We start from the raw sequence: 23,347 nt of genomic DNA, 5'->3' as shown, positions 1-23,347 counted from the left end.
TGTGCAAAAGGAATGTCTCTTACTCTTTTTGAGTTATTTTTACTTTTACTTTCAGTGTTTCTAGTTGATTAAAGGGTAGTATCGATGGAAATATATTTCCCTCAGATTTCAAACCCTGAAAAAGCAAGATCATTGGAAGGATAATGTGTTTTCTAAAGGGTGGGAAAAGACAGATATGTCAGTGGGCTAATCATCCTTACCTGTAAGCAGAAAAGGCCAAATTGCACTTTATCTTGATTAGTTAAAGTATCCCTCTTTCAAAAAAAGTATGATGAAGTGAGTAAGAGAAGGAGGGATTTATCTATATGCGTATCTTGTGTAAGAAATGTGATTATTACTTTAAAGCATATGTTAAGAATTAAAGATCCATGTGCAAGTAATTTATGGTAGGGCGGTTTTGTGAGAGTAAAGGGGGAGAAGTCAGGGCTAAGTTATCAGTTTGATACAAAAGAAACTGCTGAATGTTCTTTTTGTAACTGAACAGTTCTGGAATACATGATTGCTGGGGAATTACTACATATTTTCTACATGTAGCATCAAGCTGTTTTATGAATATGATTTTGATGTTTTGTTTTGTGTTTTTTTGGTATTTGGGGGGGGTGGTTTTTTAAAGGTTGAATTCCTTCCACAGAAAAGGAAGACCTGTTGGTGTTATTTTTATAGTAACTTTTTATGCTAACAATATTCTCTTAATTATTTTGTGTTTCTTCTTTTTCTGATGCTAGTGTTGTCACTTTTTACAGTAACTCTTATGGAGATTCCTGCCCTGAGAAGCTTACCAAAAACCCCCATTATTTTTATATTCTTTTTAGGATGAAACATGAGAAAAAATACACGATTTGTGGACTGGCATGGCACCCCAAATATGGGCAAATAGCTTATACAGATACTGAAGGAAATCTGGGATTGTTGGAAAATATTGGTGATGGAAAGAAACCAGATGATAAGGTGATCAGTGCATATACCAAATATTTCTTAAATTAGCCTGATTATTTAGGTTATCAAACTATATTGAACGTTGTCTTGTGTTTCAAAAGTTCCATGTTGTGTGTGTTCAGCTGTTGATGATTATTTCAGTCCTCAAACTCCATGTGCAAAAGAAGGTTCATAATTGTTAACTTGGTTTTAGGTTGCCAGTGCAGTGACAAAAGGCTACGATGATCTCTTTGATGGAGAGGATGATGACTATTTAAATGGAGATATGATTGAACCACAGTCTTCTCCAAAGGCTGTAGCTAACGAGGAAGATGGTGGTGATGATGATGATGACCTTATGCCTACTTCAGTCCATCCAAGACAGACAGTAATTGATGATGATGATAACTCATTAGGTACAGAATGAAGTAGTTTTCTATAGCACTTCAGTACTTTTACTGGGACCAACTCACAAGTGCATCTACTACTCAAACATATTCTGCCTTATTATTCCGGGCGAATCTTCATTATTTTACATTTTTTCTCCTGTTTTCTGCCATGTTATTTCTTGGAAAATATAAACAGGGTTTTGTTTTTTTTTTTTAACTTCTAGATATTGGATTGATAAAAGCTAATTCCACTGTCCTTGACAAGGAGGATGACTATGATGATCCGGTTTTACCAGCATCATCTACTCAACAGCCTTTATATGATGGGCCGATGCCAACCCCCAAGCAAAAGCCGTTCCAGTCTGGCTCTACTCCTGTACATCTCATGCATCGCTTCATGGTAAACCTCACTGCTGTATGGTTATGTTAATCTATTTTGATTCCTTTATTAATATTGGCCTGCTCTTCCTGCGTCTTAATTCAATCTTCTGAAGATCTTCGATTTTTAATGCTTGGAAGTGTGAGGCTAAATGGTGAAAAATAGCTTTCTATTAATACAAAGACTGAATAATGGTATGCTTTGTGTTTAGGTTGCTTTTGATGTAGAAATGAATATTTGGCTTTAAGACAAAAGCAAGCTATAAGGTTTGTACCTGTGCTGTTGAATTCTAACTAAAATCTGCTTGAAATTCCTTTTTAGTCAGAATTTGTGGTTATCTTTGTGCTTTTAAGATTTCTGTGTTAGTCATCTATTCTTTCTTTCTACATGCAAGTTCTTCTGCTTCATTTTGTAAGGTGAAGGATGCTTAAGTAATGAGTACAAAACTAGTTTCTGCCTAATTCAGCTGTTTTAGAAACTCTTCTTGCCTGACTACATAAGTCTTCAGTCTTTCTCCAGTCTCCCACCTATTGTTGTTTCAGAAGAGGAAGTTTATGGTAGGCTGTTCTGGGGCATTTCATATACTTGACTCTTTTTTTTTTTTTTTTTTTTTTTTTCTTTTTTTAATAGTTATGGAATTCTGTTGGTATTGTTCGCTGTTACAATGATGAGCAAGACAATGCTATAGATATAGAATTTCATGATACTTCCATACATCACGCGACACACCTGCCAAATTCTCTGAGTCACACAATGGCTGACCTCTCTACTGAAGCTATTTTGTTAGCCTGTGAGAGTACAGAGGAACTTGCAAGGTAAGTCATGGCCTTCCTCTGTAGAACCCACAGTATGAAATTACACTTGGCATGTTCCAGATAGTTCTGCTTTTATCACTTTTTGAGATTTTGGCTTTTGATCTTGATTTTTTTATTTATGGGACTGTTTTCAAGGAAGGTTTTCACATTAACCTGCATGTAGACTTCAAGAATATTGAAAGATGTATTTTTGTTTCCTGAGGACTCTTAAAAATCCTTTTTTGGAAAAAAAATACACACACACACACACACACACACACACACACACACACACACACACACACACACACAATTTTATATTAGAAACTCCATGCATTTTTAGCTCGAAGGCAATTGTAAATATGAACAATAGTTTTACAATCTGCTCAGGTCAAAATTGTAATGGCTCTGCTGTTCCTTTTCATGCTGTTGTTAAGGAGAGAAGTTTGGAGATACCCAGAGAATTCCTGAATAAGTGAGTGCAAATAACACAAGTTTATGAAAACCATGGTAAAAGATTTGAAGAGCTGGGCCAGCTAGACTCTTTTATTTAAGAACAATAGCAACGATGTTTTATTGCCAGCTTCTGTGGAAATATCTTGAAGAAAGAACAATTTTCTGCTTGCTTTTGCACATAAAGCACTATGTTAAGCTGAAAAAGAGGCTTTACCTTTAAAAGTATTATTTGTACCTATTGGCTATCTGACTTCAAACCTTTTCTTTTTCTTTAAGGTAAACATGCAGGTAACCTATCAAAAGCTGTGTGTGAGAGATTTGGTTACAGATAATTCTCAATTATTAAGCTTGCAGAACTGTGTGTGTTTTGTGGGTTTTTTGTTTGTTTTTGTTTGTTTTTTGTTTTTTTTTTCCTCTTCCCTGAAAGATAGTATAATGTGATAGACTTGTAAAGAGGACTGATATTCAGGGGTACTGATCACCTTCAGTTCTTGTTAATGTTAATTAAGCAGGACACTTATCTGTTTCCATCTAAAAATCTCCCTGCAGGCCTCTAAACTGTCTCTGCTTCATGGTTTAGAGGCTCTGGGTCTACAGGGCTGGAGGTCGAGCTGGCTCATCAGTTCTTGAATAATAAGAGTAAGAGCTTTGCAAATGACTGCTTGTAAATCTGTAGGATGGCATAGTTCCATTGTATGACAGTCACATGTTCTAGATCTGTGATACAGACATAATACATTGGTGTGATTTAAGTGCACAGTGTATTTTCAAGTGTTATATATATTTTTTTTAACGTTGAGGTGCTTAACTGTTGTTCTTCTGTCTCTCGTTTAGCAAGCTCCATTGCATACATTTTAGCTCATGGGATGCGAACAAGGAGTGGACAGTAGATATGCCAGAGGATGAAGACATTGAGGCTATCTGTCTCGGTCAAGGCTGGGCTGCTTGTGCCACTAGTGCCCTGCTAGTTCGTGTGTTTACAGTCGGAGGAGTTCAGAAAGAGATCTTCAGTATCCCAGGTCCAGTGGTGTCTATGGCAGGACATGGAGACCAATTGATGATTATTTATCACAGAGGTAGCTTTCTCCCTTTTGTCTTTTTTGAGTTGGGGCTATGTTTTCAATCCTCACCTGTTAGCAGCTTCAAATACTGGTTAACTTGTGCCTAATGAACAGAAGTATTTTACTACTTTCTTCCTCTCTTCCTGATGATGCTTTTCCTGTATCAACCCGTAAGTCTTCAGAATCTGACAGCAAAGCCTACATTTCGTATTCAGATGCCTAGATTAACCTGTAGGAAAAGGGAGAGTTTTGCAACAGTGACACAAATAGATTAAACTTAGGTTTCCAATATGCCAGACTGAATTCTTACAAAAAAATTATGGAAGTAGTTATTATACATGCTTTATGTATCCAAAATGACAAAGTCACTTGTCTGATGATGTTATTCATGGATAACGATGCATTAGAATTAGAGAACAACAGAATTATCTTGCCTGTTGACTCAGTTTAAGTAAGCTTTGCATCAAAAACTAACACGGTCATTGAACAACATTTTCTTAGGTACTGGGTTTGATGGGGATCAATGTCTTGGAGTACAGCTGCTGGAACTAGGAAAAAAGAAAAAACAGGTTTTGCATGGAGACCCTCTTTCTCTTACAAAGAAATCCTATTTGACGTGGGTTGGATTCTCAGCAGAAGGTATGATATACCTGTATGTGTGATGTTGAGAAATGTTGACAATATCAGGGGAATTTTGGAGGAGAGTTTGGATAACTGATGCCCTTTCAGTAAAAGTAATCCCAGGAGTTGGATTTAAGAAAAGGAAAAATATATATATTTAGAAGAATGGAAAAAAACCACAGAATTTTGTTCAGCATTGAGGAAACTTTTTATTGTATCAGAAGTGTTTACTATGTTTCCAGTATGAAAAGAGTACACTGGAATGTTATCAGAACTTGTTTTCGCAATCAGTTGCCCTGCTTAGCACAAAGAAATAAATTGCATTAATGTGCTATAATAGACACGTTCAATATAGCTATCTCAGCAAAAGCCTGTGAAGAGTAATTGGTAGCTTGGGAAGAATTTTTATGATAACTAGAACAAGTCATTGTAAAATTGCTTATTTTCTTTAGAAATCCTATGTAGTAGGAATTTGAGTTCTAAATAAACTGTTTCCAAGTTTTAAAGTCGAACTTGAATCTGTTAGCTACCAGCAGCGTTGACTGTCAGAAGGTGGCGCAGCTTTCTAAGGAAACTAGTGTTTCCAGCTGGGTTGTACTGTTCGGGTGTTAGGACATTATGCTTGAGCAATATTAAGTGTAATTTCCCGGCAGTATAAACCAGTTCAAACTCATCTGTGTTGTAGCTATGGATAGAGATTCCTGTCCGAATAGTTGTTTTCATTTTTAACAAACAGGTACCCCATGTTATGTGGATTCAGAGGGGATCGTGCGGATGTTGAACCGAGGACTTGGGAATACCTGGATTCCAGTATGTAACATGAGAGAGCATTGCAAAGGAAAATCTGATCATTATTGGGTAGTTGGCATCCATGAAAATCCCCAGCAGCTCAGGTCAGATATTTCATGAAGGAAATGTTTCGTTTGTGTTACTAATAGTTGTTTTCAGTTTCTGTTACTGTGAAGTGTTCTGTAGATTAAAACTAAAACAGGTGGCTAATAATTATGCACAGTAAATGATCTAGTCCGTAACTGTAATTTTACATTGACTGTTCATTACTGAATTGGTTTTGAATGAACTCATCGAAGTTTTGTAATGTGTGGCGAAGACTAGGTTTTTGCCTTGGCTAACTGGCCTGCACACTTTGTAAGGTCACACATCTCTGATGCAGACACCTTCATAAAACTGCACTTTTCTAGAGAAAAGTATCGAAACTTATGGTTGCTGTTAGGATTCTGCTTCGGCAGTTGATGTATTTTCTTAATTTCTTAATTAATTTTTCTTTCTTAGCTATGTTTTCCGTTTTTGTCCCTTTGAGAAGAATCCAGTCCTATAACTGATCTACATTATTAGGCGTAGATAAGTCAGAACTGGCTGTTACTGTATCAGTATTTAAACTGGCCATGAGGAACAATATGTTCAAATAAGTATTTAGCTGAGAGTGAGCCATTACTTTATAAAATATGATAGTGATGATGTTCTAAGTAACTCTGTTCCTCTCTTATTATAACAAACACCCTAGACCTTTAGTTGCAAAGCACAGTGTGTAGTCCTCTTTATGCAGTGATCTATGTCTTCTTCCTACCAGCTTACATACTTTTATTGAAATACAGGCTATTTTATTTTGCCAGTCATGCACAATTGTAGAGGTTGGTGAGAGATTGCATTTTATTTAAATCCATGCGATGTTCTTCATAATCCTCAAGGCTTTTTGTCATAAGAGGAATAATGTGGTATCACTGGTAAATGTCAATTCACTGTCCGTTTCCTCCTCCAAATCATTAAGTAACATTGGCTTCCAGGAAATTCATTAAAAATGTGCAGGACACATCAGACTGGTGGGTTGGTCAGCTGTGAGTCAGTCATCATGAGGTGTTTTTTTTTGTCTTCTCCTCCAAGAAAAAGAGTGCTGCTCTCTGAATTGCAAAAAACATCTTATTCAAAGCCACCAGCATATTAAAGATAAGAAAGAGGGAGGGTTATTGTAGAAATACCATGTGCTGTAATCAACGCAGATAGCCAGAACACTAATGCTTCCTGTCTTTTTTATTTAGTGCTTGAAACACTAGCTTAATGTGATAAGCAGACATTTTTGTCAGTGCAGCAGTGGTGCTGCTGGAAGGGCTGCTCTTCCCCAGTCAATGTTTTGCTCAAGTGATTGCTGCCAGAGTGTGCTGGTTTAAATATAATGGAGCAGTAAGGCCACACTTTTAGTGTATGCTTATCTGTGACCCCCTTTGTTTTTTCAGTGTGTGCCTAAGCACAGTGCTGCCCTCACGAAGTCAAAAACCCCCATCAGAATAAATAGATTTGTTTCTTCTTTTTCTCAGTGGCCTTTGTTGTTCAGTAGTTTCTGATTACAACATGGTAATGCAATTTATTAAAATTATGGTTAAATCATGTATTGTGTGAGTTAGAAATCTGTGTCTGTTATGTGTCATATTTACAGTTTCTGGTGTGAACAAGAGCAGCATGTGCTTTGCTGTTTTTAAAATCTTCTATCCGTTGCACTGTAAAAATAACCCTCTATAATGTAATCTTACATATTGCTATATTTAAATCAGTATTTTAATTACTACTTTTTAAAGAACAAATCCTCTCAAAGTATCTCGCTTCTTAGGAGACATGATTTAGATGTAGAGCAACTAGTGACTCTGTAGGTGATGAGGATTGTGTGTTGTGTTTGTTTTCCTTGTGCAGGTGTATTCCTTGTAAAGGAGCTCGATTCCCACCTACGCTCCCACGTCCTGCTGTAGCGATATTATCTTTTAAACTTCCTTACTGTCAAGTTATGACAGAAAAAGGACAGATGGAGGTATGGAATGCTGTTGAGTCTACAGTTGATAGTCTTAGATGCCCTCGTAGTAGGGATTTTACAAGATTCCTATAAGGATTTAATAATCTCTATTCTGAATAGGGTAATACAAACTAAGACACCTGGCTTAAGGAGGTTATTTGGGTTCAGTGGTTTGTATAGATTTCTTTGTTTTTGTTCACAACCGTTTCAAGAAGAAGAGTGCAAAATAAAGCTGGCAGACTTGACATAAGATTGTATTTACATGTAATTGCCTTTGGACCAATTAAGTCTTTTTTTAGTAGGTAAGAGCTAATGTTCTAGGATGCACCAGATCTTGGGATCCAACTTGAGACCCCTCTTTTAGCTGGTTGACTTCTAATATTTTAAGCTTAATACTCAATTTCTGGAAGATGTTTTTGAAAGCCGTATTTCTCCAATTCATATAATCATTCTGAAAATGTAGGCCTTCAGCTTGACTTATCCTCTTAAGGTAGAGGCTGGTTGAACTATGATGTACATTCAGAGTAAATCTAGAAAAATATCTATTTATTTTTAAATTGTTTATTGGTTTAAATATCTTGTGTGGTTCAGCTGTAGTGTGCAAAACAGAAATGAGCATAAAATTCTAACCTCAACCTTAGAGAGAGTTTAATGCTACTTGAAATTTGTTCTCCTTGATATAAGTATAGAGAACAAGTTTCAAAAATAAGTAATTTGTCCTTTTTTATGAATTTGGTTTCATTCAGTTCAGATTCTGTTTGCTTGTTTATCTGACAGGCTGTGTCTCTTTTCTCACTATCCTTGCTCAGTAATAGACGGGAAACTTCAGGAAATGTTTATTTAGCTTGAGATACGTACTTTCGTGTAGACCTTGCTTATAAAGAAACAGATGGTGCCTACTAGATCTAACGAAAACATACCGGTTTTGAATAACTTGATTATTTTGTGACAGACCTAGCCTGGGCTAATGCCGTACCAGTATTTTTCTAAACCATCTCAGTTGTTTTCTGTTTCTGTCTCTCAGATGATGATTACTGTTTGCAGATACTGAGGTATCTTGCAGTACTTGCAGTTTGCTGTGGGACAGCAATAATAAGCTCAAATAATCAAGTTATTTTAGAATTGTCTCTGGTAGTAAATTGGTGAACATATAGGTCTGAAGTCCTTCTGAAAGCATGTAATATATGGAATAAATGGAATTTGACATACATGGAGGCTGTTCGGATCACTTTGTATATGGATGTTGTTAGTGTGGTGTGTTTTTCTTCAGTAGACATTGGCTTTAAAGACAATTGTTTAGTGATTGCTCTCATTACAAAATAAAAAGAATGTTTAAGAATAAATTGTTAAAAAAATTCTTGGTAACTTGTTAGGCGTTGAGCTGTGGGGGTTTTTTTTTTTCCTCTGACCTGCAGCATGCTTATCTCTCCCTTTTTCAGGAACAATACTGGCGTTCTGTTGTATTTCACAGCCATGTGGATTACTTATCAAGAAATGGCTATGAAATTAATGAAAATGCTAAAAATCAGTCAGCAAAAGAACAACAAGAACTTCTAATGAAACTCTTTGCTGTAAGTACAAATAAATAAATAGTGGAAAGAATCCCTTAGACTTTATTTTGAGTAGGATGGCATTTGATGCAAGTTCTAATGTGGTTTCTGTTATTAGAAGTTTGGCTCACGTCTGCAGTTATCCAGCTAGCACATCAACTGCAGGGAGAGGTGGTTTGCGTTTAATATTGTTACTGCTTATCAGTATGGAGGGTGGAAAGAGGAAAGGTTCTCAACTGAAGGGATGCCTTTTCTTTGCTTTAATCATTCAGTCTACCGAGACCATAATATTCTGGTCCTAGAGTCTTGAGGAGAGCTGTGTGCAAAAGTGTAAGTTGACAGGACTAGCAAATTGTGTTTACAGGAGGCTTGCTGGGGGCGAGGACACTTATCAAAAGTTAGAGCAGGTTTTAGTCTATACTGCATTATTTAAACTAGTTTATAGAATTGTTGTGACACTGATAGGCTTTGTTCCTATTAGACTTTTTCAGAGGCTTTAATTATTGATGAAGAGAAGTGGACATCAACATGTGTTCCCTCTTGAAGATCTGTTTTACACTTATTTAAGTTGGGCAAGTGGTCTGCACTTACAGATACCTCTGTATGTCAAGATGTTGATGCTTAAGAATGACCCGGCACTCTGGGAATAATTGTCTAAGCTGTGCTGCTTGTGAGATGGGGATTTTTTTCCTTTCTAGTTATTGGTTGTACTACTTTGGATTATTCTAAGAGATGTGACTGTGAAGTGTGTGACTCTTGAGGTTTGTTTATCTTTTTTCTTTTAGCTTTCTTGTAAACTGGAGCGTGAATTTCGTTGTGTGGAAATTGCTGACCTCATGACACAAAACGTTGTGAATTTAGCTATCAAGTATGCCTCTCGCTCTCGGAGGCTAAATTTAGCTCAGCGACTTAGCGAAATGGCTGTAGAGAAAGCAAGTGAATTGGCAACCGCGCAGGAGGAGGAGGAGGAGGAGGAGGAGGACTTCCGAAACCATTTGAATGCTGGGTAATGCAAATTTCTGTGATTTAAAAACCTGGGAACATTTTTACAGATCTGTTAAAATTTTGGTCCAGTTGATGCATTTTTGCTGTTCTGGACCGTGACTTGCAGTGAATTTTGTTACAAAGGGACAGTTTGCGCTGCTGTACTGGTAAATGATATGTATAGAATGGTATGCCCTTGTTCTCATCTTGTTGAGGATCCATTAGTGGTTAGCACCAGGGCACTAACACAAACTGAAATATTAACGCTTCTTGCTTCTTGTATGTCTGTGCCCAACAGCTTTGGGGGCAGAGAGGACTCTGTACCAAGTTGCTCTGCTTTTCTCCAGTTTACTTGGCTCCAGCCTGTTTTCTCTCCCCCCTCAGTCTCTTTACCTCATTTCATTCCATACCTACTGTAGAATCCGTTTCCCTTTCTCCAGCCCTCCCCTCTTTCAGTATCCCCCTCTCACTTTATCCCATTTGGGCTTATTCCCTGTCTTCTAACTCTCCCACACTGCAGAATTTTAATAGTTTTGCTATGCATCCTTTACCATGTATCTGTGCTATCTACCTGTCCTCTCCCCCTGGATCTGCTTTGTCTGTTTTGGCTATAAAACAAGATAAGGCAAAAGGTGGGTTGGTTTAGGTCATATGGAAGAGCTGTGTTTTTGCTTGGCCTCTGGATGTTACACCTATAAGGAGAATAGTTGCAAACTACTGGTCTGATGACCTGGGGAAAACAATGTCGTAATATTTTATCAGAAGCATTGTTTTCCTATAGCAAGTCACATACAAGGTTTGAAACCTACTTAAGCCCCTGAACTTATTACTTCCTCTTGTTTATCTGCATCCGTTGCCTTATTCTTCTGTGTGAAATGGCACATTTAAAACTCCTTTCTAAATGGTCTGCCCTGTTATTTTGGGTTGTAAGTGGAAGTTGTAATCCCACGTCTGTGACTTTAGCTGCTCTGAGGGTTAAAGTACATCACAAACACTGTGTTGTTCTTACAGCCAGATTAATCTAAAACTGATATTCTGGTAGAAAAAAATGAAGCCTTTGTTTACATATACACATACTTTAGTAATCATCAAAGATTAGGAGGGAAAAGCAAGAAATGTATGTACTATTATTGGGAAATGAGAAAATAATTGAGAAATGAGAAAATACAGGCTAGTGCCTGTACTGTTGACTAGATGTGAATTCCCAGCAATTTTGTAACCATGTGTCTTCCTTAAAGCTGCACAGAGCATCACTTCAGTGACTGCACTTGGTGTGCAGTTTTAGGGTGAACTGAAGTGGTTAATGAATCTAAACTTTATTTTCAGCAGTCATTGCAGTTTAATCAGCAGTGTAACGCAAATAAATGCCAAATGCTTACTACTCTTACTTCCTAAATTAGAAAAGTAAGTTAGCCTTCTGTTGTTCCAATTAAGGAAGCATCTTCTGTTTCCCTTCTGAATGGGATGAAGTTCAAAGCACCACTGTCTCTTGATAAATTTCTTCCATTCAGTTACAGCAACTCTGCCACAGAGTGGAGTCGGCTGCCTGTCAGAAATATTCAGCAGGACCAAGAGATGGAAGATGCTGAGGAAGCTGATGCATATGAGGAAGCAGAAGAAACACCAGAAGCACACAAACAGAGTAAGAAAAAAATATATATTCTCCGCATAGGCTGGAAACTATCTAGATGTGTCTTTCGCAGACTTAAACTCTGGAAATATGCTAGTAATTTGTAGTTTGGGTAACTTGGCAGTCTGTGCAAACAAGTGGGGATTTTTTCCTTTTTTGTTTTACTTTACAAAAATAAGACATAAAAATTAAGTAAGACTAAGGTACACCATTTGTCAGGGGCCTGCAAATTAGGCACGGGAAGTTTGTTTTAGAAGCCATTAATGTAAACAGAAAATAATTCAATTCACTTCACCGAGTTTTGAGACTGCTTGCAGTTGTAACAGAGACTAGGGTTTTTGCTACTTAGTTAGACAGAACATGTCTGGTAGTTCGATCTGTCTTGCTCACATGTTGACATAAGGGGAGAAATGTGCAGTGGAAACAACTGGCTGACTGCCAGTAACTCCTGCCTGAGAGCTTCCCATTACCTGGAAATCCCTGTGGGAAAGGTGTGGTAGGTCTGCCTCAGTGAAGGGATCCCGATTCCAGCCTGTGCTTCAGTCACTGCACAATAACGGGTTTTTGCATCTGTCATCTCTTCAGCAACAGTTTGTTTATGCAGTGTACTTAGTAATTTTTTAAGGGACTACTGGGGAGTTTTTTGTTATCTGATACGATTTCTAATGGAGTGGTTCACCTTGTAAAAGTTGCTTTTGGTTTCAGCTCAAATCTTGTAGGAGTTGAATTGATGGGTAGCTTGCTGAGCACACCCTGCTTTAGCAACCAGGGTTTTACCTGTTGGAGAAGAGCTGTCAGGCAGTCTGTACTGTTGTGACATTTCCATCAGGAAACTGAAGCAGATCTTCCCCTCTGCCCCGTTCTTTGCCTCCTTTAAACCTCCTTGCTTCCTGTCCTTCTGTATGTTTATATATACTGAGAGATATTCATGTTTGCACTTTAAGTGGTGGTTTGGTGGAGAAAAGCAGAATGAGTTCGGTTATTATTCTTGACATACTTGGCTTGTGAAGGATGTTACCTTTTTTATCTGCAGATGAAAAAGTAAAGATAGGTAGCTTTATGTATGAAACAAAAATATTGCTTATATTGCTTTATATATTGCTATATTTACTTATTTTTACATTGCCTTATTTACACTTCCTAGAGTTTACATCTTTTATAGTTAGACATCTCTTGTTGTTAGACATCTATTTAAAAGTCTTGCTTCTCACTTTCAGATATAACTAAGTTTTATTCATTTAAAAATCAGTATACAACTCTTAAATCCAGGTAAAGATAACAGACAATTTTGTTAAAGTCTATGTACAATTTGAAAAGGAAAAGTCATACTTGAAGATGTGGACTGGTTTGCTATGGTTTGCTTGTGTGTTTGGGTTCTCTGTCTTGTTTTTTAACAAGTTAATGCTACTATATTTTATTGCACTTAAATATGTACCTCTTTCTTTGTTCTGAAGGGCCCAGTCTTTTCTCCAGAGGTGTTGTCTCAAGAGAGGTGACTGCTCCTAAGCCTGGTGAGTAAATCTCTGTTTATTCTAGGGGAAAAAAACTTTGTCATACCTCACAGTATCTGCTCCTGTTTTTACCCTCCTGTTCTCCTGTATCCACTAAAATTTAGGACATAATAGTGCTGTCAGGAGGTAACTTCTAATGATTATTGTTCTCCTAGTTTTGTTGTTTTTAAGAGGTTCCCTACCCTTTCTGATGTTTTCATTGCCTAGTGATGTTCCCTAAGGCCATTCTCATTATCTTAGTTGTGCCAAACGCTGAATCAGTTGTTTGCCTGGCTGTGTCGTGAAGGCATTCTCTGGGACACGGGAAAAGTGTGGACAATGGCCAACTGATGTGTTTTATTAATGACAGGCACATTTATTGGTTGCACTTCTAAGTGAGAGTTAGCAACCCTGCTGTAGAACTGTGGGTTTGATTTAGCAGGCAGGGGTAGAGTGTAACTGCTCGCTTCTCCCTGCTTCTTTGCTCCTGACATTCCTCCAGCTAGAGTAATAGAAATGGGAAAAGATTTGGGAGTAGAAGTAGTGAATCTTCCTGTGGATTTGTGTTTTAAGTTGTTGCTCCTGTGTGGTTTTTCTGATGTCTAATAATAGTTGAGCATATATACTATAACCTTAAAGTGTCTGTCTCCTCATGCAACCACTCTCAAGACTAGGGGGAATTTCTCTTTTTGTGTGGAGAGGCTGATGTCTCCGATTTAGCTCGAAATGGCCGATGGGCCAGAGATTGTTGAAGAGGACTGACAGACACTTAATCATACACAGCGAATGCGTAAGCCTTGTTCTTTGGAATTGAGGCTAACATTGTTTCATCTGCTTGTGCAAAATGCACACACTACTTCATAGATTGTTTTCCTATATATAAAAATATATACATACATCCATGTGTGTATATATATGTTTATATATATATATACACATAGGAGTGTGTGTATATACACATGTGTGTATATATAAATGGGTGTTTATGTTCTCTTTTTTTGTTTTCTGTTAAATAGCTGTAATTGCATCAAGCAGCCAAGGACGAGTGAATCCCTTTAAGGTAAGAATTTTGCAGCTGGTTTGATTGCGGTGTTCTAAAAATCACAACACATTAGTATATCTAAAGTTACAATTTAACCATGATAGAAATCAGTGTGGGGGAAGGGAATGTGAAAATAAATAAAAAATCTAATTGTGTGTTTTGCTAGGTGTCATCTAACAAAAAGGACCAAGTGGTTTCCTCGGCTAATGTTCTAGACTCTATGAGCAAAAACGCAAAGAAAACTCCTTCGTCTAGCAGTCGGGTTGTGAACAATCAGAAGCCATCAGTTATAAAACCTCTGATTCCCAAACCAAAGTCCAAGCAGGTCGTGTTTCCAGTCTTTTTATGTTGTTTCAGTGAGCAAAGAGCAGTAAATTGAATTTTACTAGCTTTTATCAAGTATAAAACCCTGCTGATTGAGTAAAGCATCTTAGATGGCAAAGTTCATTCAAGCATACTGCAGAAATTTATAGAACCACATAAAAACAGCCTAAAATTTGCTTCAGTTGCTGAAATTACATTCTGCACTGAATCTTATGCTTTTAAGCAGTCTTAGCTATATGTATATTTACTGCGCTGAAATTGTAAACTGTTGGATTAGAGGCTACATTAATGCAAATAATTGTCTTTTGGAAAGGCATGCTTTTGTTAGGCTATACGATGCATGTTGTCTGAGGGGCACATGTTCTTAACAGTGTTTTAATCTCAATTATTTCTATAGGCTTCAGCAGCCTCCTTTTTCCAGGTTCGTACACCTAACTCCAGTGAAAAAATAGTGGAAGAAAAAGAAGAAAAAGTGGAAAATGAGTCCCCTGTTGTCAAAGTTGCTGCACAGGAGAACACTGAAAACAAAAGGTGAATGGAGACTTGCTGCTCAATGCCATATTTCAATTTCAATGGAACAGCCAGTTTGAAAACATATCCCTTTGTTTTTGAAGGCACTTGGCTGGCTGAAGTGGCATAATATCAAGATGAGTGATAGCTGACAAGTTGTCATGCTTGTGAATTCACTTCAGAAGTTTAACAAACTGCTATTTATATTATACATATTATCAAACAATTTGTCATATCAAACAGATCAGTGGGATTTCCAAATATCCCCATTACAGTCTCAGTGAAAGAACCGAGGAAAACATTCTGTCTGTTAAATCTTTTCCGGTAAGAATGGTAGTGTTCTTCAGAGTGGAGTAGAAGTGAATAATAAATGAACAATGCAAAATGTAATTTTAAGCTCTGACCAATGATTTTTGCTTTGGTAGTGCTCATGCATCTGATAATGACCTTTGAATGATAAATGAAAACATGCCCCTATGCCCGTTCCATGTATATGAAATACTTAAGGTTTAAATATCTCTATCAATATCCTAGGACATCTGAAAGCTAAGTGCTTTAAATGAAAGTTTAAGTTTTGCTATAAGGCTTTTAGTGCTTAAACACACGCACGCGCGCACACACACCCCACTTGTATCACTTCAGGAGCATGTCTCTTCCTGAGACTCTAATGTGTCTTGTTCCTCTGGAGCAGATACATTTTCTAACAATCCCAGTCCTCATGAAACTTGCATTATTATAATGATTTTTTTATTTTGATCTAATTTAACTGAGGAAGGTTAAGGTAATTATCATTCATTTGGACTAGTATTCTTTTCATTAACCTTCACAGATGAGGTTCCAAAACAAGTGGCAAGAAGAATTGTGGGAAAAACAATTAGCTGAAACATGCTACTATTAAAGTCCTCTATCTTTAGGTTGATTGGATCCTGTCAGAAAGAGACCAGTTATGGTTTGTCATTCCAATACTGAAATGTTAATCTCCACATATATCACAGTTTTAATAAAAATGTTTGACTCTAGTCTTGCCTTGTCAGCATGTTCTTTAAGCATACTGCAGTAGGAGAAAGGGAGCTGCTGACTATATGTCTCTTCTTTCAAGAACAAAAAAGTCCAGTCAGGTGTTGTTTAGAAATGGTATTTTGGGGTGGGGATATGGTTTTCCTGTAACATAAATAAATGGGCAGTTCTTTTTTTGCTTGTTTTAGACCAAGGACAGGATTCCAGTTATGGCTAGAAGAGAACAGAGCAAACATTTTAACGGATAATCCTGATCTGAATGAAACAGAAGTAATAAAAGAAGGCATGAGTCAGTTTAGAATGCTGTCGTCAGAAGAAAGAATGGTAAGACAGTGTTCTCTATTCTGTTTTTTGAGGTTATTTTACACCAAGTCCAGTGGTTATTTCCAGTTAGGAATTTTCTTTAAATGCCACTGTTGTCCATCTCCAGGGACGTATGTTTTGATTTGAGCCATAATCCAAGTCATATTTTATGAAAACATGAAGTGTATTGATTTCTGAATAATAATTAAGAACTGAAAGTAGCTTTTGCAAACCGGGGCATCTGAGAAAAACATAATCAATAAAAACTTGAAGAAAAAACAAAAGACAAGGGAAGGAGTTACTGAATAAAAATGGTATAGCCAGGATTAATTCATTGGGACTTAGATTTGTTGTAATGCCTTCTAGTTTTCTTTCTTTGTCAAGAAAGATAATTAAAGCCTTGAATTTTGTACGTAGGTTCAAAGGAAGCATAATTTTGAAGGAGACTGCTCTAGCAAAATAGTGAAGTCAGGAAATTGCCAATCAAGTTAGGAGCAATCTCTGTCAGTTCTGAACAGGGATTATTTTGTTTCTTCCTTATAATCAAAGAAAGAAGATGTACAGAGTAAAGCACTGAGTTTTGTGGCCTATTATGTAGAGGAGGTGATTTTCTTAATGATGTACTTTCTTTAAAGGTGTGGACTGAGAAAGCAAAAGGAGGAACAGTTAATGATTCAACCGAAGCTAAAAAGCGAAAGCGTCCTGCAGCTGGTGAAGATGAGGGGAAAAAGAACCAGGAAGAAAAATCAGAGGACTTAAATTTATCCAAAAAAATAAAACCCTTAGATCAATCTACAAATGTCAGATTGTCAGCTTTTGCATTCAAGCAAAGCTAAACAATGTGATCCCTTCTCAGCGTCTGTTTTCTCAAAACATTATAGATTGCTCTGTATTTAAAAGTTTGCCTCTGTGCTCAAAGAGCATTAGCAAAAAGAGTGCCTTGCTCCAAATATTCTTTTAGAAAGTATTTTATTATCAACTCCTGCAGGAAATGTTGAATCCACACTCGAGATCGTTGCAAATTACTTATAACTAGGATGCAGCTTGATAACAAAACTAATACCAGTGGACTAGCTATCTGGAACCACTGTTGCACAGCGTTGTGTAGCCGTGTGCCTTGATGCTTGTGATATTTGGTGCTAAATCCAGATGAGTCATTCTGGGGAGGATAAACCAAGTACTAAAACTATCCTATGGTAATAGAGCCGAAGTAATGACTTTTATAGTGCTTCCTCTGCCTGCTGCAAGCGCTCGTAAGAAAGAGACCAACATCCGTGGCCCTGACAGTGGCAGTGAGCAGCCTAACGAGGGCTGGGAGAAAAGACCAGGGCAGAAGCTGAATCAGGAATGTCAGTGTACAAAAAAGCCATTCCAGATTGTGCAAATGTGTTTTCACAGTCGGTGCTTTGGCAGTGTCCCAGATCTGGTCCAAGAAGTGCCTGGAACTTGAAAATGTGTGTATTATTTTATGTAATGTTTGTTTTTAAAATAAAATTTGAAGTTTAAGGCGGTAGTCTCCTTTGAATTTTTTGTAATTAGACTTCTACCTACTAGACATAAGCCAGTCATATTTACCATTCCTTCCCTGGAAGCAGTATGTCTAATAAGTAGATTTGAAACAAGCTCAAGTTTTGAAACTTTTTTTTAAGTTAAGAGTAAAATAATTTCAGCACAACAAGTCAAACTGAAGACTTCTCCATTTAGTATTTTTTCTGTCTTTATACATCCTCTCATCTTTTCCTTTTATTCATTTCTCTTTCTTCATATTATGGCCGAAAAGGCAAATGACTTTCCATTTAGAATACACTTTAAACATGGAAAGCTGTAGACTGAAGATTCAGTGAGATTTTTATAAAAGCCAGCTAAATATTAGTGTACAGGCAAGTGTTTTGCTGTCATGGAAAATTAGGCTCGCCGGCCACCATAACAGGGTCCAACCCTAGGTTCCCGCTGAGACGTTGAAGCAAATCAAAGCAAATTAAATACATTTTAATTCTGCATGTGCAGCACTTGCAGCTCGAGCTGGGTGCCTCCGGCGAGGGACCCCCAACAAAGCCACCCCTGCTGGATCATACCCTTCCAATCACAGTTCCCCACCCCAACGTGATGCTCGCAGCAATCGTAATAGTTGGGTCTGGGGTTTTCCTGTCCTTCATTGGCTTCCGTTGCTGGCCCTAGGCAGAGCTGCTTTTCCTTATCTTTGCTGTGGCAGCTCCTGCGCGTGGATGGACCTTCCTTGTAACCTTCCTTGTCTTTCCAGCTTGCACCAGCTCTGGAGCTCTTTTGTACTCAACTGCATGAAGGTCCCTCAGGCTATCTGACTGCGGCCGAAGGCTTCGGCAACTTTAGCTACTCGTGCTAAGCAAGTTTCAGTTCAATATTCTTTAACAGTCCTGCCTTTGTTTTTATTAAGCATCCCTGCTAATACTTTCAACAGAGTTCTTGAAGTCTTGTGAGGTGTACTATCACTTTCCATAATCTTATGTATAATAGAATCATAAGTAATAGGCATAACACCGTTAAACTTAACTATTACTGGGTGCAACACGATTGTAAATCCCTGTTGCAGTTGGTGACCATCCCAGAAGAGTTTCCCACCCATGATGTTCTCCGTCCTTCCTCACCCTTTCCAAGACGTCGTGTCTCTCTTCTGTATCATGGTGAACAGTGATTAGTTTTTGTCCGTTGTTTCAGCTGCATTCTAGCAGTCGACACAGGTCATCATGTTGTAGTAGTTTCTTCACCAGTGTAAGATTCATTCCAATGCCAGTAAGCAGTAAATCTTGGCTCAAGGTATAATTAGATTGTAACAACTGATAAGACGTAACAGGAGCTGAATAATTAAAGTTGCTTCCCATAATTCTGATAAAGTTACAAACACAAATATTTGAGTGATTATTGTATTTACAGCGATGTTATCTATGAATATAAGACTACAAAGGGTTCTCATGCATACACATCCTTCTCCAATATATACAAGCACAGTTTAATGGCAAAATAAGAACACAGTATGACAGGATACGGCCCATCCCATTTAGGTTCTAGCTTGGATTTTTGTAAAAATACTTTAAAACTTCATCCCTAGGCTGTGTATCATGTACTTGTATTTCAGGTGCTGTGGACTGATGTCATTGAGCATAGTTTTTAAGATTTTCAAACTTTTTTTGCATACTTAGAACATACCGGGTTAGTCGTTCATCTCTGTCTAACCTTTGCCATTTTTTCTTTTAAAGCCCTTTTCATTCTTTCTACCTGTCCTGAGGACTGTGGGTGGTGAGGGGTCTGTAGGTTTCTCTCTATTCCTAGTGATTTATATAATTGATCAATTATGTTTGCTGTAAAATGGGCACCCCTGTCTGAATCACTGGCTTCTGGGACCCCAGACCTGGGTACCATTTCTTTCAGTAAGGCTTTTACTACCCCTCCTGCATCGGCCTTTCTCGTTGGGAAAGCTTCTGCCCAGCCTGATAACTGATCTGCCATCACCAACAAGTGTTTGTACCCGTTGGTGGATGGCATGTCCACGTAGTCTCTTTGCAGCCTTTGAAAAGGGAAGCAGCCCGTGGTCGTCCCCCTCACTCTGAGCTTGGCTTGCTGCTCAAGACCTTTTGGCAGGTTGGGCTGTTGGTTACTGTTTTTGCAGCCACGTAAATTCCTGGAGCAGCCCATACTTTCTGTACCTGGTCAGCTACCGCCTCGGCTCCCCCATGAGCTGTATCGTGAAACCACCTAGCTATAGCAATTACGTATTTCTTTGGTAGAATTGGTTTTCCTCCAGTTGCCCATATTCCATCATTTTCTTTTGCTTCCCCTTTTTCCCATTGTTTCTTCTCTTCCACGGAGCAGTCCTGTTCATATGTGTTTTTGGGGTCTATTAAATTTAGCCGTTCACTTTGGTTCATCATTGCAATTGCAACCACAGGTTCTCTTGGAGGCTGTCGCGCTGCAGCCTTCACAGTGGTGTCAGCTAAAGCATTTCCCTTACTGATTTCTGTAGTATCTTTAGTATGGGCTGGGCAGCGTATTACCGCAATTTCTTTGGGCAGTTGGACCGATTCCAGCAAATTACGTATTTCTTCTCCATTAGCTATTTTCTTTCGTGGTGATATAAAAAATCCTCGTTCTTTCCATAACATCCCAGTTGCATGACATACTCCGAACGTATATTTAGAATCAGTATATACATTTACTCGCAGGCTTTTACCTACCTTTGCTGCTTGGGTTAATGCTATTAATTCTGCTCCTTGAGCGCTTACAGACAGAGATAAGGGATTAGCCTCAAGCACCTCAAAGAGGCTGGTGGCAGCATGACCTGAGTGGCGCCTTCCGTCCAAATAATAGGATGATCCATCTGTAAACAGAACTAAGTCCAGGTTTTCCAAAGGTTCATCTTTAAGATCCTCCCAGGGCTTGCCCAAGCTGACAACCACCCGTTCGCAGGAACGATGACGCTCTCCATCCTCAGGTAGGGACAATAGTGTTGCTGGGTTTAAAGGCTCTATCTCCTCCTGTTTTGTTGCCTGGACCAAAGGCTTGGTAAGTTCTCCCAATGTGGGAATCCATGGTCGGCAAAATCCTACAGCTCCTAAAAATCCCCTAAGTTGCTTTTCTGTTACAGGATGAGGCATATCAAGAATTGTCTTTACTCGTTCTGGATCAATTAACCTGTGTCCTTCCTTCAAAATAAAACCCAAATGTTTTACCTCCCGTTGCCACAGCTGGAGTTTGGACGGAGATGCTCGATGCCCTTTCTCCGCAAGAGCTTTACATAGAGAAATAGCGTCTTTCAAACAGCCTCGTAATCTTTACTTGCTAATAACAAATCATCTATATATTGCATTAACACTGAACGTCCTTGAAGTTTGATGTCCGCCAGACCATTTTTAAGTATACACGAAAAAATAGTCAGAGACCCAGTAAATCCCTGTGGTAGTCTAGTCCAAGTTAACTGTTGTCCTTTCCAAGTGAAGGCAAAAAGATCTTGGCTGTCCTCAGCTACCGGTATACTAAAAAAGGCTGCTGTTAGATCAATTACAGTAAAATAAGTTGCCCAGTGGGGTATCTGTAACAGCATAGTTGATGGGTTGGGAACGATCAGAGCAATTATGTGTTGGTTTACAGCCCTTAAATCTTGTACAAACTGATACTCTGGATCTCCATCAGGATCCTGCCTGTCCTTTTTAACCGGCAGAATCGGAGCGTTGCATGGGGATTCACAGGCTCTAAGGATACCCAGTTTTAAGTAGAGATCAGCTTGCTTTTGGATACTTCTCTCTGCTTCGTTTGGGACAGGGTATCATTTAGCCGCGGGAGGTAATCCCCGCTCTGCTTTGATCGAGGCTGGACTAGCTGACTTCTATAGTCCGCATCCATCCCTGAGGAGCTCCGTGGCTCTCCAGCAACTGATCCTAAACCTGCCGCAATTTGCAGATTAGGTGACTCTGGTTCTGGTGTCTCCGCCAGAACACATGAGCCTGTTATTAATTTTATCCCTTCTGGCTGTAAGCAGACCTGAGTATCCAAGGCTTGCGGGAGATCTCTCCCTGAAGGCAAGAGGGCGAATCCATGGAAATCAGGAAATGTCCCCACACTCCTTTACCTCCAATAGCGAGCGATAAGGGCTTAGTTAACATTCGCTCGCCTTTTCCCATTATTCCTTGTACTATCTGACGACTTGCATCCTTTAGGCTCAAAATTCAAAAGGGAAGTTTGCATCCACTGGAAAGGGAACTCCTAGACCTTCTCTATTTGCCGTTATCTGCCCCCTGAGATCCCAATCCGTATCCCATGAATTTACCCCAATTTGCACAGTATTTTCCGAGTCCCCCGTCTCCTGCCAGTGGGGGCTGCCTGGGAGCTGCCTGCTGCCATTCCCAGCACTGCTCTGCTCCTCGGCACGCGGGGCCTCGCTGGCGTTCCCGCTTCCACTGCCCTTGTTCCCGCAATAACGGCAATAACCATTAACTCCTAAGCTTATATCATGTTTGCTTTGATTCCAGCTACCTCCTCCGGCCCTTTCTCGCCCCCGTCCTCTAGTTTCTTTCAACCCATCTCACACTCGCTTCCTTTTTCTTCTGTCATCTCTTTTCTTTTGTCTTCTTCAATTGAAGACTCGCCCTTTCGGTGCCTCCCGTTGCCAAAGACCCCGGGTGAACCCAGATGATGGTCTGGAGACGAGAGACCCCGACGGCGGTCACCTGGGGTCCCACCCGGGTCCTTCCTTGTGACCGTCCCTGTCCTTCCAGCCTGCACCGGCTCCGGGGCTCTTTCTTACTGAGCTGCGTGGAAGTCCCTCACGTTACCTGAGCCAAAGGCTTCGGCAACTTTAGCTACTCGTGCTAAGCAAGTTTCAGGTCAATATTCTTCATCATTTGCTATGCTTTTTAGTAATAGTTATAGGCCATTTCGGGAACCCCCCCCACAGTTTTCACTCTATGTAGAAAATGGGAGTTATGATGTCAACTAAGGACAGTAAATACAAACAGGAAAAGATCTGAGCACTCATCAGTTTACGTGCATTTTTCATCAAGTTCTTCCCCTTGTATATTGTTATACATGTTATTTGTTTAATGCTGATGCTGGGCTGCGAATAATAATTAACGTAAGCTTGCACTGACCGGTGGGGACTGTATTGACACAATGCAAAAGACTGAGGAGAACAGCAGCGTATTATAGCGTCTATATTCTTTGGAAAGAAATGATTATATCAGCTGCTGTCTGGAATTTCTCTTAGGCAATAAAGTACACTCTCACATTTGGGCGTATCGGAGAAAAATGAGGTGGCATTGATAAGAAAAATCATCCTGATGAAAAATCGTTATGGGCTTGGTGAACTGTGCAGTGTTTTCTCCCTAGCAAACGAGGTTGTGCTGCTGATGGCTTTCTTGAGCATCATCGACAGGGCGCTGGGAGATGGGATGGGGGAAGCGGATGGCCCTTCTTCAGTCTGTATGCATGAGATCCTCATTCAAGCTGAGCTAGCTGTCAGGTACTCTTTACGCAGGCCAGATACAAGAAGTTAAGACCCTTTGTGGAATAAACAAGTAAGCTGCTGGAGTGACTTCTCAGGACTCTCATATAAAGGC

At 39.0% G+C, this 23,347-nt stretch overlaps 1 protein-coding gene across 1 annotated transcript in view; it reads left to right on the top strand.

Annotated features, from left to right (window-relative positions):
• The window catches only part of WDHD1 (WD repeat and HMG-box DNA binding protein 1), a 31,645-nt gene extending 13,877 nt beyond the window's left edge, over positions 1-17,768 (top strand). The window contains exons 10-26 of the mRNA XM_026100034.2: positions 813-948; positions 1,130-1,331; positions 1,529-1,704; positions 2,314-2,498; positions 3,768-4,009; positions 4,496-4,633; positions 5,352-5,508; positions 7,316-7,430; positions 8,852-8,983; positions 9,748-9,968; positions 11,458-11,588; positions 13,031-13,087; positions 14,083-14,126; positions 14,275-14,433; positions 14,830-14,963; positions 16,148-16,283; positions 16,898-17,768. Coding sequence (XP_025955819.2) covers positions 813-948; positions 1,130-1,331; positions 1,529-1,704; positions 2,314-2,498; positions 3,768-4,009; positions 4,496-4,633; positions 5,352-5,508; positions 7,316-7,430; positions 8,852-8,983; positions 9,748-9,968; positions 11,458-11,588; positions 13,031-13,087; positions 14,083-14,126; positions 14,275-14,433; positions 14,830-14,963; positions 16,148-16,283; positions 16,898-17,098 — 2,566 coding nt within the window. The 3' untranslated portion in view covers positions 17,099-17,768. The remainder of the gene's footprint in view (positions 1-812; positions 949-1,129; positions 1,332-1,528; positions 1,705-2,313; positions 2,499-3,767; positions 4,010-4,495; positions 4,634-5,351; positions 5,509-7,315; positions 7,431-8,851; positions 8,984-9,747; positions 9,969-11,457; positions 11,589-13,030; positions 13,088-14,082; positions 14,127-14,274; positions 14,434-14,829; positions 14,964-16,147; positions 16,284-16,897) is intronic.
• Positions 17,769-23,347: the final 5,579 nt, after the last annotated feature.

Source organism: Dromaius novaehollandiae, chromosome 5 (genome assembly GCF_036370855.1).
Source record: "Dromaius novaehollandiae isolate bDroNov1 chromosome 5, bDroNov1.hap1, whole genome shotgun sequence".
In the NCBI taxonomy this organism is placed as follows: Eukaryota; Metazoa; Chordata; class Aves; order Casuariiformes; family Dromaiidae; genus Dromaius; species Dromaius novaehollandiae.
This window is presented reverse-complemented; position numbering and strand designations above follow the sequence as displayed.